At 43.9% G+C, this 20,004-nt stretch overlaps 1 protein-coding gene and 1 long non-coding RNA gene across 6 annotated transcripts in view; one reads left to right on the forward strand and one right to left on the reverse strand.

Moving 5' to 3' along the window:
• LOC146873185 (uncharacterized) overlaps positions 1-20,004 on the reverse strand; it is a 54,025-nt gene that overhangs the window by 12,821 nt on the left and 21,200 nt on the right. The gene's annotated exons all lie outside the window — the stretch shown is intronic.
• LOC118439556 (uncharacterized) overlaps positions 13,028-20,004 on the forward strand; it is a 33,054-nt gene continuing 26,077 nt past the window's right edge. Inside the window, exons 1-3 of one of the 5 annotated variants that reach the window (XM_035861250.2) lie at positions 13,028-14,312; positions 17,413-18,284; positions 18,450-18,850. In XM_035861250.2, the coding sequence (XP_035717143.2) occupies positions 17,708-18,284; positions 18,450-18,850 (978 nt within the window). In that variant the 5' untranslated portion in view covers positions 13,028-14,312; positions 17,413-17,707. The other 4 variants (XM_035861248.2, XM_085655332.1, XM_085655333.1 and 1 more) reach the window with 4 other exon arrangements.

Here is a 20,004-nt window from a genome sequence, read left to right on the forward strand (position 1 = left end):
TCTTTTGTTCTTGATAGATAATTAATACAACTCTAAAAATTGAAAATTTCGTTAAAAAAGTAACCTTTATAAATAAACATATATACTTTACAATCTTTATTGATGGATGAGAAGTTTACTATATAGATATTATAAGAAATTTCATGTAGAAGATTCATGAAATTTTGTGGTGATAGGATAGAAAGGACGATCGATAAAATCACGCGTTTATCAGGTGAATGTGAGATTTGGCAAGCTATGAAGTCGGCTAGTATACGAGGAGGCTCTTAACGTATCCGTCGTTCTAAATATTGCCTGGCAAGTCGATTCGGACGACTCGATCTGAGTAGAGAAACTTATGACGAAAGGAGGTTGGGGGAAAAAGCTGGTGGCGACGCCATACCTTCGAGGAGATAACATTTCACGAGGATCTCCCATTTTCTTTGGTGCATCGTGAATAAAAAGGGGACAGATTGATCGTGGCTCCTTCTGAAGGAACGATCTTATACTAGCGCGTAGGCATTTCTTGCCAAACCGTGAGCTTAGTCGAGTCGCGAGAGTCCGGTATATGTCTGCCAATGCCAAGCGGTTTTGAAAAGCGACTTGCGTGCAACCTTTTTTCCAGAACGCGCTATTGTTCTCGAGACATAGCGCGAGATTTATAACGCGATTTTTCGCGCACATAGACGCGTCCGCGGATTTTATTACGTGATATTACCAACCCCGTTCCCTTCTCTCCTCCTTAACGCAAGCCCGAGATATCTCGATGTGCTTCGCATAACGCGAAATGTTTCGGTCGAAGGATTTATATCGAAATAACACGGAAGTTGCTACTAACGTCGCGTGTTTGTGTTTAAAGAATTGTAATATCATCGCGATGTCCCCGTTAGATGATTAAAGAAGATAGTTAAACGAAATCTTTAATTAACAATTTTGCTTCCTTTTTTTCATTTCGAAGAACCAACGAAATGTGAGATTTAATCAGAATGGATTAAGAATTCGAGATTGAATTAGCAGCTGTTAGTCGGTGGCATTCGGCCACCCTCGTCGGAAAATAGCCGGCTGCTTTTTTGCCTTCTAGCACTTGGAATAAGCTTGGAATGATGCTGAGGAGTCTTTAATGAAAGCGAATCCATCGTAAAACCCTAACAGATTGATGATAATAATCGATAATTCGAGTTTGACCTCATGTAATCATCGTTTTGGCCTCTCACTTGCCTGTTCTCAACCCTGCTCTTCTTCTGCATTTCCCACCTAGTCCTTTTATCTATTTATTTTTATTCCTCAAACGGGAAAACAGAGTAAACGTGACTATTTTGCAAATCTTTTTGTAAACTTGTAAATAGCCTGGAAAAATTCTTTCTCTTTTTCTCCTTTTTTTTTTTATTATACTGATACATAGATATTTATCTTTATGTATAATAAATCGATCGATATGATTAAACCTGATCAATCCTGTTTTCTAAAATCAATCCTGATTTCGAAGCGGGAAATGCTATTAACTTTACTGCACACCGTCCGGTACTCCCGTTATTAGTTCCAGTACATATAGATAATTATTACGGACATCCGGCTAGATAAGCCAAGAACGATTTAGCGGTAGCAGTAGCAACCATATAAATAATAGATGGAAACCATAGGAACACTGTGGAGAATTTTGGTAATGTATCGCTGAATCCTTGAAAATTTATAGGAAAATCTTAAGCCTTTGATATGCGTTTTGTATATATGTGTGCATATATATATATTTATATATGAATATATATATATATTTATATATTCAACGATATACATGTCTCGTGTTCTCATCAATTCGCGCTCAGAACTGACTCGAAGTTTCTTCTTCTTTTACTTTTTCGTAAGGATAGGAGAAAAGCTTGGCGTGTAAACTCGCTAGGCCATGTTATCTGAGAAAGTAGCTCCGACGGTGTAATCCGTGCAAATTAGATTTAATGGGGTGAATTAGAATCGGTGAGAAAGAGAAAGAGAGGGATCTAGTCGTGTCACGCGATGGGTGCAAACAGTAAAGAAAGCAGGCGTGTGCGTGGGGTGATTCGCAGGCGGATGTGACTCTTCTCTCTCTTTCTCTTTCTATCTCTTTCTACTCGAATACCGTAATCGTCAGTCATCCGGGCCGATGTTGCCGAGCTTACATCGATGCTATAGTCTACCTTCTTTTTTCCTCGTTCCGTGGAACCCCAGTGTAGGGCTCTTGGGACGTGGAGCGACTATAAGGGAGTTCTGGAGTCGGATAGGGAAAGGGTGCGAGAGAGAGAGAGAGAGACGAAGAGAGAGAAAGAGAGAGAGAGAAATAGGCGGAGGGAACGGAAGCAGGAAAGAGAAAGAGAGAGGGAGATAGTCGAGAGTGGGAGGAAGAGTCGAGGGTCGCAGGATACGTCGAGCGACGCGTTTGGACGCATGTGGAGGTTGGAGTCGAGGACTCGCATCCCCCGGGGGCTTACAGCTGTCGCGTACCCAACACCTTTTTCCCTACGCCACGGCGCACAAGTACACGCCACGCATGCATAGCGTAATACGCGAATAGAAATTGCCCATGTAGGAATATCTCGGTATTGTGGGCGGGCGACACGATGCAACTCGTCGTTCTTTTATCCTATCTTTCTTTTTCTCTCTCTTTCTGACTTCTTTCTTTTTTCTTCATTCCTTTCATTATCATCGATACGTCTGAGTTGGTTCTTTGTTTAACGAACATGCTGTAACACCTTTGCAGACATCGAATCATTAACATAATTAGGGTTTACCGAGCTTTGCAATGTGTCTTAACAAATGATCTTTTTCTTATTTCAAACATGCGGGTAGATGGTTGATAACTATGATTCTAAAGTACTTGGTAGAAGATCCGTCTCTTTTTCGAACAGGGTCCAGTCTTCCATCAATCTGTCTCTAAGAGGGACGACAGAGGCGGTTTCACGGTACGTGTTATAGCGTGGCAGGAATCAGAATGGGTTCTCCTTGGTCGCCTCTTCGATAGGGGAGTTAGCGTGGGTTTATAGGGTGGCATAAGAGAGGAGAGGGCACGAGGTAGTTATAGGGGCTGACTATAGCGTCGTAGAATTACCGGCTTGCCACGAGAGGGATGTTCAGCCAAGCCGGAAAGTCCCGGAACCCGAACGTTCCGTATACCACCAATACCACCACTGCAAAGCTTTATGATACCTACTACTATTCCATAGTAGGAGAGAAAGTTCGAGATAGCGTTATCCCTCGATTCGGTCTACGCGATTCACCTATCTATGAATTCTTCGGAAATCCTTCCTCCCTTTCCCCAGATTTCTCACTCGAAAACATCTTGACGAAGGCTCTACTACCGGATCAATACCCTTTCGTAACATGCTCTCATTCGACGATGAAATAATAACGCGTAGATATCGCAGAGTAAATTGCTTTATTGCCGCCGCTCATTGCACTATTTTTTCATCTTTATTCGAAACATTTGTAAGGTAATTATAACGAATGTAAATTGCAGCGTTAAAGTGTAACAATCAATTATATCGTATGTTTGTTGAGAAAGAAAAAAATGACAAATGATGTCAAGGGAAAAGCGAATGTCGATCGATTTCAATATCAGATAATGTTGGAAAAAATATTCTCAGGCTTTCTTTCGTTGATTCGAAAGTTACCTGAAAAGTCCAGCATGAATTAAAATTAAAGTCACTTTATCGTAAATTCTTTTCTCATCCAATTCTTTTCCATCGACATGGTCTCCGACTCAGTCCGGTCTAAGCAAAGCAATTAGTCATTCGTAGCCGCGATAATGAAACAAAAAAATATTATGAACATTCTTGAAACGTTTTCTCTCACAACAGAGTCCCCGTTTTTCTTAAAGAATACTTTTCAAATGCAGGAAAGGACAACTTCCAAGCGGTAAAGTTCGACAATCTTGTGATCATTATCGCGAATAATTTTATTCTTTCCTACTTTCTTTTTCTTCCTTTTCTTTTTATCTCTTCCTCCCTTTTAATGCAAACAACGAACTAATTAATAGGAAACGTGGCGTGCGCAAGTTTTCCCAGGTCTCGTTAAATATGAATGTGAATATGACTTCTCGCGTTATGATTTTTGTGATCGTTCACGCTCACGATCCATATTCGAGTACCGTTGCAAAATCAGTCGAAAACCGATGGCTGGGCGCGGTCGTGTGCTCTGCAGGTACCCGTACACAAAGTCGGACGTTAAATAATGAATGATCCGAAATGCAAAGCGTGGACGAGCTAGCGTAAAATTCGCCGTGGATCGTTTGACCGAACGATTATCAAAAGCGTTCGGATTCGCATGCGAGGCAACGAATTGAAGAGTACCAAATGCCGCATGCGATAGCATGGGGAGGTAGTTGGTTTGGTAGGTTGCGTAGAGTGAGGGTGGACTTCGATAAGTCGATTTGCTGCCAATGATCGGAGATTATTTACTGCACGTTCGGTCTACACGTATGTATGTGTATGTGTATTTATACATATACACATTCTTGTATATAATATATATACATATATATATATATATATATAATATAGGATATATATATATATATATATATATATATAAATTGATGTATATGTGTTTTTCTGACGTTAAATATATGAAAAAAAAGAAAATATAAACATTCTCGAGAACAAACGTTTTCTTCTTCGATGATTCTTGAGTACCAAGCTCTTTATCTGATCAAAATATCCGCATTTAATCCTCCTTTCCTTCTCTACATGTTTGTAGCCGTTAATTGTCGAACCGCATTCCCCACTGTGTACTTTCGAGCCACTGAGTACTAGTCGTATCATTGATCGTGCTATCAGCACTCCTCTCGTCTGCTCTCTTCCTCGTCCTTCTGTTTGTATTTGCAGGCTACTTCTTAATGTTAGATAGGTTATGATCAATTCGAATTTCGATAGAAAGACTTTCATCGATTTCATAGAAAATCGGTGGTTGTATAGATTCTCGGAAGCGAAAACAAGAGAGAAAGAGAGTGAAAAAGAGAAAGAGAAACAGAGAGAGGGAGAGAGAGACAGAGAAAGACAGAGAGAAAGAGAGAGAGAGAGAGAGAGAGAGAAAGAGAGAAAGGTATCGTAGCAAACGATGAGTGGGTGAAAGCTGAAGCGGTCTAAATGTGCGAGACACTTAATTAAAATGTTTAACAAAGGAGCGTGCACGACGCTTAAACACGAAACTTAATTAAATCGATTATAATAAGGTAAAAGTAAAGGTGTAAGAGAGAAAAGGATAGAGATGTAACGATGACAGGAGAGAGGAATGGGAGAGAAAGAAAGAAAGAGAAAAAGAGAGAGAGTGAGTGAGAGAGAGAGAAAGAGAGAGAGGAAAAGAAAGAGAGAAAGGGAGAGAGAGAGAGAGAGAGAGAGAAAGAGAAGTCGAAATTAGTTAGACAGAGTAAAGTGGAAGGGAAACGAAGAAGAGAGAAAATGTGAGCAACTCTCTTTTTTCCAAGGTCCGGTTGGTAGACGCACGGGATATAGTGCTCGTAGATAGGAGTACACTGCGTATATGCAGTTTGCGAGGATTGCAAAGGAGGGAGGGATGGAGGGAGGTGAAAGAGGGCCTACACAAGCGCGTTTAATCCATCGTAGGTACGATCGGCCGAGCGTATATCCGAGAGGATTTGATGTCGAGAGTGAGTGAGTGAGAGAGAGAGAGAGAGAGAGAGAGAGAGAGAAAGAGAGAGAGAGAGATTGAAAGAGGGTGGCCAGGCACAGAGCTAAATATCGAGGGGGTTGCGGTGGTAGGAGGTGGTGCGTCGAGTGTCATCCCACTTTTCCTCCGTCTGGATGGTTCGAGGGAACGTGTAGGGTGAACGTTGGAAAAAGTGCGAGCAAGAGAGAAAAAAGAGGCAAAGAGAGAGAGAGAGAGGAAGAGAAAGAGAGGGAGAGAGAGGAGTAAGGGAAAAGGAGGATACGGTCGCAAGATTTGCGAGACGTCACTGCGAAAATACGCGCAATTGAACTTTTCAACCTCGTTGGGTTCCCCACCTCTAGCAGTCGGCACTGTCCCCTTTCCCCACTTCCCCGATCTCTTCCTCGTCGGCTTCCATTTACTCTATCGCCCTCGAATTTTCGGTCCGACTCGTTGCCTTCGTCTCTCTTTCTCTCTTCGTCCTTTTCTTTTTCTCCTTTATTTTTTCTTTCTCTTTTTCTCTATCGTGTTTTCTGTCTCTCTCCCTTTCTCTGGCACTTTCCTCCGCCCGCACCACCTTCGCTCGCTCATGGGTCCTTCGCTCTTTTGTCATGGCACCCTTGTTCGCGCTGTCCCACTCTATTTGCCACCCCCCGTCGTTCCATCATCCCTCAAAGCCGTAGGGTCTAACCGGTGGCACAGAGGAGGGTTGCTAGTGGTGGCTCGTACGACGCCCCGAGCCAGCTCAACTTCTTCGTCCATCTATTCATCTCTCTCTCTCTCTCTCTCTCTCACTCTCTCACTCACTCTTTCTCTCTCTTATTCCTCAACACGTCTCGCTACGTACAGCTTTCTCTTTCTAACATGAAATACTACCGAAGGGGGGATTTGCAGAGACTGGCAAATATGCGCCGCGATAAAGGCGGCCCATTCGTGGCCGAACCGTTTGCCGCGATTATCCGAAGGCTCCACACCACTACCAACATCAACAACACCATCTCTACCATCGTCTGTATGTCGTGAACGAAGACGTCCTTTTCTTGATCCTTGAGATTCCTATGAAATTCCAACCACGAGATTTACCGAGGATTAGTGCTTTGAAACTTTTTGTAAAATTTTGTTGTAAAATTTTATCCATCTACGTATTGTTGAATACGTAATAAAAGAAAAAAAAGAAAAGATATCTAAAACGTATAGATCATAGAAAGGCAATTTTCGCGAGATTTAAATGATTTTTCTTTGAGAAAGTAGGTCATGCCAAATTTCAATATATCCTTCCATCGACACACACGAGAAACTCAACAGCCCGTTCAGATGAAAGGCCTTCTTGTATATCTCAAATATCGCTGGATCGTAAAATCAAAGAACAAGTCAGCAAATAGAAAAAGGAAAAGAGAGAGAGAGAGAGAGAGAGAGAGAGAGCGAGAGAGAGCGAGAGAGAGAGCGAGAGAGAGAGAGAGAAGGAGAGACAGTGATTGATTGTCGTCGCTAGAGCATTTAGGAAAAATCCTTTCAACAACTATCGTTTTTCGAAGAAAGTCAAAGAAGAGTTTTTATAAATGTTAAAATCTAATCTTCGATGAAACATTTACGTTTTCATAACAATTAGTATTTTTGTACAAAATAATGATAATATATTAGATAATAATTCGGTTCGTCGGAGGAATTCCTTATTGACAAGGTCGTGACAAGGAAGGATTTCTATTTCCGACGACACAAAGGATACAGATGCGTGGCAATCTGTTGCTCTTCGTGCTAAAGCTACTCTCATCTCCCTCGATTCGAGAACCCGTCAAATGCGAGAAACAAATCTCGAGCATCGAACGATCGCGGGACGGAGTCGATTCGATCAACTAGTCCGGTCGAAAATGGGAATTTCGCGGGCTATCCCAAATAGCATTGTCCAGGCATGTGCATATAGCGTGTCCAATCGTATTAGCCTCACCCAAGAGATTTCAGGTGGTCATGCATTGCGTCAAAGGTAAATATCGTTTGCATTACTTGCGCGTGTTGCGTATTGTACTGTTAGAATAGTTTTGCTGGCTATGTTAATCTCTAATGAAGTTTTTTGGTTATTAATTTAAAATGAAATGACGCATCGATGTCATTACTTTTCGTATAATCGATTTCTCAAATATATTATTGTAAATAATCTTGCGTTTGTTTTCATCAATATTTTATTCAACAAAAATCGTTGATTTTTTAACATGAACATCACCAAAGTATGAAGACGATCCAATAAAAAGTTCACTGAGACACGTTCGAAAACGAATAAGTAGAATCATAGAAAGTTCTCATTGTAGAAAAGCATTAGAAAATCGCGGAAGGGTTCAAAGAGATAGAAAGGTCGAATCGAGTGATCTTTTCTCACGCAAGGAACCAGCATCACCGGCAGGAGTAGAAATCAAACCAGAATCATGCTCCTTAACCCTTTTCGATCTCAAGAAATTCTTTCATTGTCGCTTTTCTCTCCAGTTTATATCTTACCCTCTCCCTTACTCTCATCATTCCCCTTTGCTACATACTCAGCAAACCTCACCCAACCTTTGACTATGTCCACTCCATGTATCCGCGATACGATGAACGGGACAAAGCTTGACCGTTGTCCAGTTCTCAGCATCCGTTCCTTTTCTCTTCCGTCTCGTGAGAATAAAACGGGATAAAAAAAAACTGGTCCAGAGAGCGCAAATCGAAATGCCGAGAGGTTAGTTTGGTCCAGGCCAAGGAGGAAGGAGAAAAAGAAAATGAATTCGAGTTATGATGCTCGAAAGAGAATATACATTTTTGCGATCAGTTCGAAAGACACGACGTCAATGGACACTTCGAAGAGATTCGATCAGAAAAATCTCGAAATGATTCAAAAATGATACAAATATAGAAACTTTGCATATAAGTGAGAACGTTCATAATTAAGTGTCGTATCGTTCGAGTGTTGCGTTCAGTGATATTTGTGATTAAAATAAAAATTTTCTATACTCTTTTTTAAAATAGTACAGTTGTAAAAGTGATATGGTTCTAATCGTCATGATTTTAAATGTTTTGTGCTCGGATGGTGATCGTTTAATTAACTGAAACAGTGGATCGAGTCAGATGTCATTGATTCAAATATTTTCTTCAGGGAAAATTTAAGACAATTCATAATTTTACATCGTATCCTTTTTATCAAATATATTTTCCTCTTTTTTTCATATTTTTACTTATTCTTATCGGTATAATAATTTAGCTTTTCATAGGAAAGATATTATATTGATTCAACGACAAAGCTATGGACCAACGCCGTACATCACCTTTAAACATTGCTTTATACAACTACATTACTTTAAGTTAATTCGTAACAATGGAGTAATCCGTTTTAATACCGTTAGCATAAAAAGCGGTTAACGACACCAACAAAGCTAGGGGAATAAATCTTTGCTTTGCTTCACGACTTTTCATGACTCTTTTATATTTGTTTGCTATTTAACTATGTTAATTGTTAGTTCTATAAAAGAGCATAGGGATTTTAATGTTATATAGTTGATCATCTATCCTTTTCAGGGATTATATTCTTCCTCTGACCATGGATTTCTACAGACATCGAAAATAATTTACGAATAAAATGAAAATTTTTAAGTGTATATTTAGGAAAATATACACTGAGAATCTTCAAATTTAGAAGATATTGATAATAAAATTTTGTAAAGTGTTTCAGTTTTTCAGCTCTTAGATTTCTTTACACGTATAGGCGAAAATCGGTTGGAAGGATTTTTTTCGATCCAAGGAATCGACGTAAACGGATTAATTCAAAACAAGTAGTTACATTCATTTTTACAGGTTTGTAATTTCAAGAGGCAATATCCGTGATTAAACTTGTATGTTCATGCGGTAGACTTTTGGACCTACCTAGGGAATTTTTTAAGCTCGTATAAAATCTAAAGTAGAGGTTTTGCAGGACGGGTGGGAATGCTGCATCAGTATACGCGACAGCACGATAATCCAGGAAAGAAAGTATCGCGAAAGTTTCCAGCATGCAAGGCTACAGTAGAAGATAAGGCTAATTGTGGAGTTTCTCGCATGATTGTGTTTACCGATACGACAAGAAGGAGCAATTTCCAAAAACAGGTAACTGCTTTGTAAGTTATTTCTTCAATGTGAACAAGCGAAGTAAAATTTGGCCAAATGAATTTGGATCGAGACGATAGATGCGTTTCTGTGGAATAATTGTACAGTAGAATTTTGATACGTCATCATTGAAAAAATAATCCAAGGTAAAGACGTAGACCGGGTCAGAAACGGGTTGCTGTAATAGCTTTACTAAGAGTTTACGGGCCCACAATGGTCGGGCCCTAAACAAAGTACTAGAAAGAAACTCTTAGCAGGTAGTCCGTTTCAGAGACACGTGCTACCTGATTTATTGTATCTTTTTGTGTGGACGATATGCAAGGTGTCGAAGAAGTCATAAGGTGTCGAAACTTCAAAGACCCTTCTCTTCTCTTTTTCTTTTGGAAACGTCATAAAGTTTACGAGTTTAATGGTTTCGCATTAGTTACTTGACGGGAATTTCTTACGTTCTGTAGATTTGATTAAAACGTAGCAGAGACTCGAGTTCGCAGTAAGCGGCTTCGGAATAATTTCGAGTTGAAATTCTCCGTGATACGAACTTTAATAAATTCGATATTCGCAAGCGTATCGGTCAGTTCAAACGTTAATCGTCTGCACGAGATATCGTTCGTAAAAAAACTCTGAATCTTTCGGCAAATACGGATCGACAGAGTCTATCGAGCGAATCGATAGAAACAGAAATCCATATCGGATTAGCGCGGAGTTTTTGTCGCTTGGCATCAAAGCAGTCCTGATTGGTGAGATCCTCGCATGACTGCCATGGTTGATTGGGATCATTGTAGGGGGTATTTTATGCACCGAGCATGCACCGCAGCTCGAGCTTGAATACCGAATCAGGACGATAAAGGAGGAGTGAGAGAGAGAAAGAGAAAGCGCAGGAGAGGGGAGAGGATGAAAAGCGGGGAAGAGCCGAGCTTCGGTTTCCTAGCAAAGGCTGTGTTCCGCAGTAGAGGCCCGTGGCAGTTGAAGTCTCCCACTTCTCCGTTTTAATAATCCTCTACCCCCTTTAGAGCAGCCCGAACAAGGATAGATCACAGCTGGCCCCTCTTTTCGCCTCATGCCTACTATAAAAGGGGGCGCAGCTCTCCCACAGCGTACATTTGTATCTTTTTCTCTCTTTCCCTTTTCCTTTTTTCTCCAACCTTCTTTAATATTATGCGAGAGCCGTTTGTCTCACGTAACCGACTTTGCCGGGATCCAAAGTCACTTTAAAATACTTTCTATTGCGATCGGAAGGCATACTTTTGGGAAGAAAATTTCCAGCCTGATTGTTATTATTGCGACGATTTGTAAAAATAAATATCTACAGAGAAAGAGAACAAATCTACGTTTGAGACGCTCTATTTAGCAAAGTTCGATAGCGAAGCGTTCTCTTTCGATGCGAAAGGCCTTTCTAAAGCGAGGAAATAACTTCCACGAAGTCGGTCGTCTCCATCTCTGTTGGCTTCGGGCGTGGAGGTGGCTGAGATTAAGGGAACTTGGAGGACTCACCGACTATTCGTCGACTTCGTGTGGGCGCATACTTGGTCGGAATAGCTAAGCATCTCGGCTCCGAGTCGTTTCACGACGAATTCCCAAAAGTACAAGGAGAGTCGATCGTGTACGAAGGCATTGCGAATGTATGGACGTCATATTTGTTGTATTTAAGACAGGACGATATGGCTCTATTCGAAGAAGGATAACGAGAAGCAGTTTGGAAGTTGGTTTTCAATTTTTTTTTGTATCCTGTTCTTGATAGAATAAATGTTAGTAATTGACACATCGAAGCGTTGGTCACATAAATTCGTCAATTAGAGAGAAAAACCGATCTTTTCCGATCGCTACGATTTGTTGAATCTGTCGAGGGAAAAAAATATTGAGTGAGAAAAATTCCTGAACGAAGTTCTTATCGCGTTAAATGCGTCGACGTTCGATAGTAGACATTCGTTATATCCTAGTTGTCTAATCTCTTATCTGCCCTTTTTCAGCACCTTTCCTTCATTCTTCTCTTCTCTTTCCCTCTTTTCCAATCTGTCATTCTCCGTCGGGTACAGAAAAGCTTTGATAGGCAGGAAAACAAGCACAAACAGGCGAGAGAGCTACGATATGCTACCGCTCTTCGATGTAAGCGCGTACATGTGCAAAAGATGGGAAAGAGTGAGGGAGGAGGGAAAGATAGAGAGAAAGAAACGAAGGTAGGCCCATAGTGATGGGTTTGCACGGAAGAGAGGTGCGAGGTTTAGAAGAACACGAGAGAGGATGCAAAAGAGAAAGAAAGAAGGACAGAGAAAAAGAGAAAAAGAAAAGGGGGAACGAATCGAGTAAGCGTTAACGCGTGAGTAAGAATGAGAAAAGTCAAAGAAGGGGGAAGTAAAGTTAGAAAGCGAAGGAAGAAGGAAAGAAGGAAGACGGAAGGGAAAGGAAAAAGAGAGACGGTCCACACGCGTTTGCGGAAGAGAGCATCGGCTCGAGCGACAGAGAGACTAGGAGGCGGCGGCGGTGAAGCCAGAGAATGAGAAGGAGGAAGAGGAAGAGGTGAAAGAGGAGGCGACGGGAGTGCTCGCGCCCGAGCGAGACCGAGTCGAACCGAGGACAGGCAGCAGAGCCGTTGGCGTAGTAACGTAGCGGAGCGATGCTCGTATGCTGAGCTTGGCTGCTATGCTCGCCTTTTCCGCCTCTTGTTCAGCTGCCGCCACCACCGCCGCCGTCGTCGTTGCCACCATCAGGTCGACACCACCAAGCGACGACGACGACGACGACAACGACGACGACGACGACGACGACGACGACGACGACGACGACGACGACGACGACAACGACGACGACGACGACAACGACGACGACGATGACGACGATGACGACGATGACGACAATGACGACGATGATGACGATGACGACGACGATGACGACGACGACGACGACGACGACGACGACGATGCCGAGAGTAGACGATATCTGTGTGAGCACGCGCCTGTGCGCCGCTGCGTTCTCCGATGCGCGCCGTTGGATCCCCTCTACATCGGGATCGGATCTCTCTCTCTTTCTGTCTTTCGTTTTCTCTACTTCTCACTCTCCCGCTTGGCTCTACGCTCGCGCGCACACGGTGGCGGTCCCCTTGAACATGTGTGCGCGCGCGCATCCACGTGCGAGCCTGTGTAGTATTCGTGGTGGATAGGGGTCCCGGCCCGGCTCTCTCGGCCCGTCGTCCCGTCTCGTCTCGTCTCGTCCCGTCCCATCCCATCCCGTTCCGTTCCGTTCCGTAGAGTAGTATCGCACCGCGCCGTTCGCCACCCGCTATCCACAGCAGTTTCAGCCAGCCCGCCCGCCCGACTGCTTGCCAGTGTCCCACCGCACGTCGAACCGTTTGCACTCAGAAGCGATCAGGGAGCCCTTCCGTCCCTCCTGCCGGCCTTCTTGCCAGCCTGCCTGCCAGCCTGACTGCCGATCTCCCACTTCTCCCTCTACCTCTTCCTTCATCTCCACCTTCAACTCCATCAGCTTTACCTCCTCCCTTACTGTTCACACCATACCGCGCGTCTTCCTCGTTTTTCCCTTTCCAATGTATACTCCACTTTGTGAGCCCAGTAGTAACTCTGGTCATCCTTATCGCCCACTCTCTCTTTCTCAATAGCATTTCTTCCTCGCCGTCAGTCACATACTCTCGGAACTTATGAGAGTCTGGTTATCGCTCTCTCACTTCCACCTCCCTTTATCCATGTTCTTTCTTCGTCTTCTTCTTTCTCAGTTCTTCCTCTTCCTCGCTCGCTCACTCGCTCGCTCGCGGGCGCATTTAACCTCCTGTACGTTCCACCTCTTCACTTCCTTCCCTCTTTCCTCACGCTGCCAGACGTCTCGATCTCCCTCTCTCTCTCGCGCGCGCGCACGCTGAGCAAGCGTCCTCCACCGTCCTTCCTACTAGACGGAGAGAGGGAGACCCATTTCCCTCCCACTTGCGGCCACTCTTTCTCTCTCTCTCTCTCACTCTCTTTTTCTCTCTTTCTATCACACTCGAACACCGTCGGTGTATACTCCCGCTGTCACCTGATCGCGGGACACTTTTCGCGGGTGAGATACCGCTCGGCCACCGAGTCATCGAGTCTACCGCTGTTCGTTCTTCCTTCCACCTCTGTCTCTCCCTTTTCATCTTCTTTTACTTCTTCTTTTTCTTCGACAACCTCCCTCCTTCTCCTACCCTACCTCCTTCTTTGGCTCTTGCTCCTCTTCCACGCTCCTTCGCCTCTTACTTCTTCCTCGTGCGATCTTACCGTGCACAAGAGTCGACTTTGCCGCGTACGCTTGAAGCAGAGCTTGTAGTGGTAGCTTCCGACAGAAAGGAAGAAGAAAAAAGGAATAAAAGAAAAGAGAAAGAGGTCTCGACCAACGTCGGCCAACGCACAAGAGTGGTTGTCCCTCGCTTGTTCTCACTCTCTTTCTCTCTCTTCTTCTATCTCGATCTCACTCCTTTTACCATCCTCTCTCTTCCTCCTTTCACGGATCCGGAGGGGTGCGTTTGAAAGTCGAAAAGCCAGAGGAGGAAAGAGTGACACATTCTGAACGTGAACACGCGCCACGACGGATTTACGGAAGAGAAGAAGAAATCGGCAAGGAGAGGCAATCAGGTCTGTGTCACGTCCGTGTGTTTTCCGTGTTTCTTTCGTCACAGTTTTGTTTTTGTTGGCTTTCGATCGAGTTCGCCGACTTCTTCGTGTTTTTCGATGGTATCGATCGACGATCGTTCGAGCTTGTGATGCATTGATAAAAAGTTTAGCGAGTCACTCGTCAATGGGAATTCATTCTTTAGTGATAAATATCTCGTGTTATCGGAGATCGGCAATGTATTTGTGGAATAACCTGATTGATTTTCATTGATACTCGATAAATTCGATGAAGAAAGGAAGAAATATTCCGATCAACTTTTCTTAAGTTTCTTACGTACGTAGAAATCTTTTTTATTTCTTTAAGAAAAAAACAAGAAACAGAAAAAAAGAAAATATTTTCGATAAGTCATATGAAATAATTTTTGGGATAAAATTTTTCGCGTGAATAAAGGATAAACACAATGGATAATCCTCACATGGCGCAAAGTTGCGGTTAAAATGGAGCAAAGGATACGTGGTAGCCGACGGTGAAGATAGCGGCATCCGTTCCGGTACCCGCTGCGGGCCGGTCGCCACACCCGCCCGTTTGGGAATTCAACTTACCGCCGCTCGAGACTTGCCGCTCGTGTGCCTTCGACGTTTTCTTCGTGGCCGAAGTACCGTCTAACGGATACCACGAGAAAGGCACTTATTTGCGGTGGATCAGACTCGGTTTTGTTGCGGAAATTCACCGTCTCTTCGCTTATCCCTATCTTTTTCTTAGCGAATTTTTGGTCCTTAATTTTTGTTTCTTCTTTTGGCAAAAAATTTAGTTTTAAAGTCTGAGTTCTTATCGACTTTTCAATTTTCTCTTTCATTTTCTTTTCCTCTTTCTCTCCCTTTCTTTATAGATCATTGATAATAATTTTAATCTGATAAAATCATTGGATCGAAGAATGACGTATCGATGGATTCCAAGTAGAAAACTGTTAGACAAAGGGATATCGCGATACGAACGTCATGCTTGCTTTCTACGATCGATTAACAGAGATCGTCGAGATGTGAAAGCCGTTAACGGGCCGGGTGAACGAGTGAACGGATCGCGCGAAAAGCTATCTCGAGAACTACCCGCTCAATCGGTTTTATCCTACGGGCATCCATTGTTCGTTCCAAAGATAGGATTCATAGAGTAGCCACGGTGGCTTCTATAATTGTATCATCTGCCGGCTCGGGAAATCGATCGCAAAAAGACTCTCGGGTGCGGCATTGCCCGTATGTAAGTATGTAATACGTGGAAGAGCGAATAAATCTGAAAAATCGCTGAAGCAAAGCATTCTTCGATTTCCTTCCTTTGATTTTTTTCAACAATAAGAGACCTAGACATTTTTCCGTAACTTTTAAAATGTTTTAATAAAAAGGGAAAGAAAGAGAAATAAAAAAAGAAAAGTGTGTCTTTACACATACACACATACGTACATACATACGCTTATATGCATGAATGCGTACATAGATATGCTTCGGTGATCACATATATACATCCACACACACATAACACGTGTGTGTGTGTGTGTGTGTTCGCGCGCGCGCGTGTACATATATGTATACGACGAGTAAGGCAGAAGCCTATGCGCAGTATACGCTTTACGCGGTAATACACAGCAGCCGTGGCGAGCTTGATTACACATTGCGATCACGAGCGTCCCACGAGGCGGGCGGACATAAGGCCTTTCGTCGCGCCACGGCCTGCGGGCAGGAAGCACGTAGCGTGACACCGGGTCGGTGCGGTGCGCGGCAGCCGCTCGCGCTATATGTGCCTGCCGCGTAATACGTATATACAACGCGACGGCGGTTGCGGCGTCGGCGTCGTTGGCGTTGGTGGAGGTGGTGGAGGTGGTGCAGGCGGCGGAGGTGGAGGAGGCGCTGGAGGTGAAGCTCGTGGAGGTGGAGCAGTATGCGTGTAGGGACGCGCGCCATAATACTCGCCGATCCCGCGCCTCTACGTGACTCGCGGCTTCGTGTGTTGGCCTGAGACCTTACGATCTGCCTTTCCCGGGACAGCTCTCTCTCTCTCTCTCTTTCTCGTCGACTACACCACCGAAATTCCTCCACTTCCGACCTTTCTTCTCTTATTCTCAAATCGACTCGTTTCTACTTCGTTTCTAGCGCGAATAAATATTTTATTATTTATTACAACAAAAGTACAATTAAAAAAATTGAATTAGTGTTGTTTCGTTTTGTTGTTAATCTTAAATGAAATCATTCGATTAGATTGTCCGTGCCGGTGAATATCAGGAATTCGTAATAAAGTAGTAGGGAGAGAGAGAAAGAAAGAGGGGGGGGGGAGAAAGACTCTGATCGAGTGAGTCTCGGTATAACAAATTTCGTAGAGGTACTCGAGGCCCATTTTCGTCTGGATAGTCGGCCAGACTCAACTCGACTCGTCGCTCGCATGCCTCTAGCTCCCGCGGCGAGTGCCACTTTCGCGCCCACCAGAAAGAACGTGCGGATACATCGTGGCGAGGCCATTAAGCCGACTATCGTGCGTCGGGACGGCTTCGATCGGCCTTATTGAATTAGACCTGTACTATACTCTCCCTCTCACGTTTCGTCTCTTCACGATTATCTGCTGCAAATTATACTCGCGACATCTTTTCTTCCATACAATATTTTTCTCATTCTTTTCTCTTGAGACTCGCGACCTTTCGATTCAACGACGACATCGATAACTTTCGAATGTGATATACGATGAACAATGCATAGACAAGGTCAACCTTCTTGCTTTCCATTTGGAAATCGATTGAGAATAAAGAAAAAAAAGTACTAGAGTATACCATACGATTTTCCATTGTAAGCTTTTGAAAAGTAAGCTTTTGTTCCGTTAGCGATCGCTGTTTGTTGGCAAAGTAGGCTTCAGTGAATCTATTTCGCGAGGAATAACGATCGGACCGAAAGTCAATTTTCCAGGTGAATCTCTGCCACATATTATATTCTGGCAGTTATAATCTACCCCTCCTACGGTACTAGCTCCCGCCTACTCGGCTGGCAGTCCATTAGCGACGCCCCCGTTTAAACGTTTCCGCCGCTTAATCGCGCATAGCTAATTTCCTCTTCTCACGTCTCTCCTATTTCTTTTCTTTTTTAGGATACGGGATTTCCTTCGGTGGAATCTTCTTCTTCTTCCTCTTCTTACGCTCGTATTGACTGCAACCGATTTCCTGAATCGTCCCGACGAACGGAGTAATCACTGGTGGATATCGTGATCGGAAGTCGTTGAGATCCCAGAAGGAAAAGTAAAATCGAAAAGTGCCGTGGAACTTCGTAACGATCGAACGAATGCAGAAGTAACGTCGTCGGTTCTCTCGTCGAGAACGTCGTCGTACGAGAAGGCACGCAAACGAAATCGTGCGCACGTGCGTTCTAGATGCATTAATCGCACGATGGCGACCGCGACGATGGGACTTCGCCGTAGGGTACCGGTGAACAATTCACCGACGCCTTCCGGTCATTCCTCCTCGAACGTTTCTGCATCTAGCAAACGTTCCAGATCAGAGAATAACAATAGTCCGTCTCAAGGGAACTTAAATTCGGTGAATGGTTCTCGAGAGGAGCCACCGGCAAAGAAGTCACGTGGTACGACGACCAATTCTGGCAAGAATAACGCTTCCTCGACCTCGTCAGCCTCGAATACTTCGGGAGTCGTTTCTCTGACGGAGACCAATTCATCGAGCAAAAGTCGTGGGAGCTCGCTTTCCAGATCAAACCATCAAACGAAGATATCATCCAGTAGTAATAATTCCAACATCAATGGTGATCATGCTTCGAACGTTCCAGCGAGCAGCTGGTCAACCACGTCGAACATGTCAGACGTGCCGACTTACGCCTCGGTCGCGGGATTAGGCATGACGAACGGGCAAAGTAGCGGACTCTGTACTTCCAACCTTGGCATGACGACACCGATACCACCGTATATGTCGACGTCAATGGCGACCTTCGTTGGGAACGCGACGAATCTCGGTAAGAGTTCGTCGGTGTCTTATCTCGATATATCCAACATGACCAGCGGTTCCTTAGGCTCCTCGAACGCCACGAACTCTCTGGCCTCTGGTTACGGCACCAATAAAACCACCGGCACGAATCTCGATTCGAATTCCTCCGGTGTAAAGACGATGGCATTTCCAGGTATCTCGTCGGCGAACGTGAATGCGAACGGTTACGGTTCGGCACAGCAAAAGGGACAAAACCAGACAACGGATAGCGTGGCTCTACCGAAGAAGTTTCAGAACGATGGCATGTTCAATGCCTATCAGCCCTGGGTGATAAAGACTTACGGTGACTTAGCAAAGACGAAAACGATCACGATCAAAAAGTATGCGCGTATCTTACGAACTCTGCGTGGGGAGGAAGTGAACAGTGCGGAGAACAGCAAGTTCAGATTTTGGGTAAAGAGCAAAGGCTTTCATATTGGTCAACCGGAAGGATACGATGCAAAACCAGCGGACAGGATTGTGGGACGTCACGCGGTGACCAATCCCGGTTTGGATCCTCCTCTCTACGTGCCCACGCAGTTGCCACATAACAAGGTGAGTGCTTAAAGAGATTACTTTAGCTTTTCTTCATTTTCGCTGATTCTTTCTTATACAAGATACGGGTTCGAAGTCGAACGATAAACGAAAGCTGAAACACAGTAGAAATTAGAGCATTAAAAGACATTGTTATATGTATATCCTAAAGTTAGAATCACATCAAACCACAGATACGAAGAAAAGATCGTCTCGAGCCATTAGCAACGGCGATGATTACGACGTAATCGCGACCGCGACTATCCAGGATCAAGAAGCGATGTTTTCTTTCTTTTTCTTTCTTCCTATCTTTGTCTTTTTTACTCTACCAAGGAAGACGCGCGAGTTTACGAGCGAGGAATTTATCTCTCGGCACGTTCAAGAAAAAGTGCGAGAGATCTCGGGGCACCGGGTTCGTAGGAAAAGAGTACGGCGTACTAAGATAAGGTGCTCGCTTAATTGCATCTAATTAAACAGAAATTATGCTCTCGAAACGTCTCTATGCTTCTGAGATATGTAAAAACAAACAGGCTGTTTATCGAAATATCTCGGTATAGTCTATCATCTTGTGGTCCTCCTTAATATCTTTTTCTTTTTTTTTTTTTCTTTTATTCATGAAACATTCGATTTTTTAAAATTCCATGTATCTATAGAAGATACTCGGAGGTTTCTCGAAGGGCTTTCGGAAATGGAAGAATCGTGGATTCGCAGTTGTGTTCATGCCGGCAGTTTGAGTTTTACGTCGGTAGCACACCAAAGGCGTGGGATTCCAAGCGCGGAAGTAACGCCGGAAACGTTTACTCTTTCTCACGAAAAGAACGGGCCATGAAGGGAGTTTTCTTTTCCTCTCTTTCTCTCTCTCTCTCTCTCTCTCTCTCTCTCTCTCTCTCTATCTGTCTGTCTCTTCTTCTCTTGGTGAGAAACGGTACCAAGTTCCGCGTCGTCGATCGTGCCGATCGATAGTCGTGTAGTGTGCTCGACTGCAGTCTCGCGTCGCGACGCATCTTTTGCGAGGAGAATGAGAAGAGAATGAGGAGTTTAGATGGAGATGGAAGAAGGGGAAGATACTCTTAGTAATGTGTGTTGGGAGGATGCGTACGTAACGCGGCTCGTGTAACGCGTCCATACGGCGCCCGTAAAATATTTCTTTCCTGGCTATAGTCATTTTTCACGGT

This window comes from Vespa mandarinia, chromosome 2, assembly GCF_050613455.1.
Source record: "Vespa mandarinia isolate Hongniang chromosome 2, ASM5061345v1, whole genome shotgun sequence".
Lineage (NCBI taxonomy): Eukaryota > Metazoa > Arthropoda > Insecta > Hymenoptera > Vespidae > Vespa > Vespa mandarinia.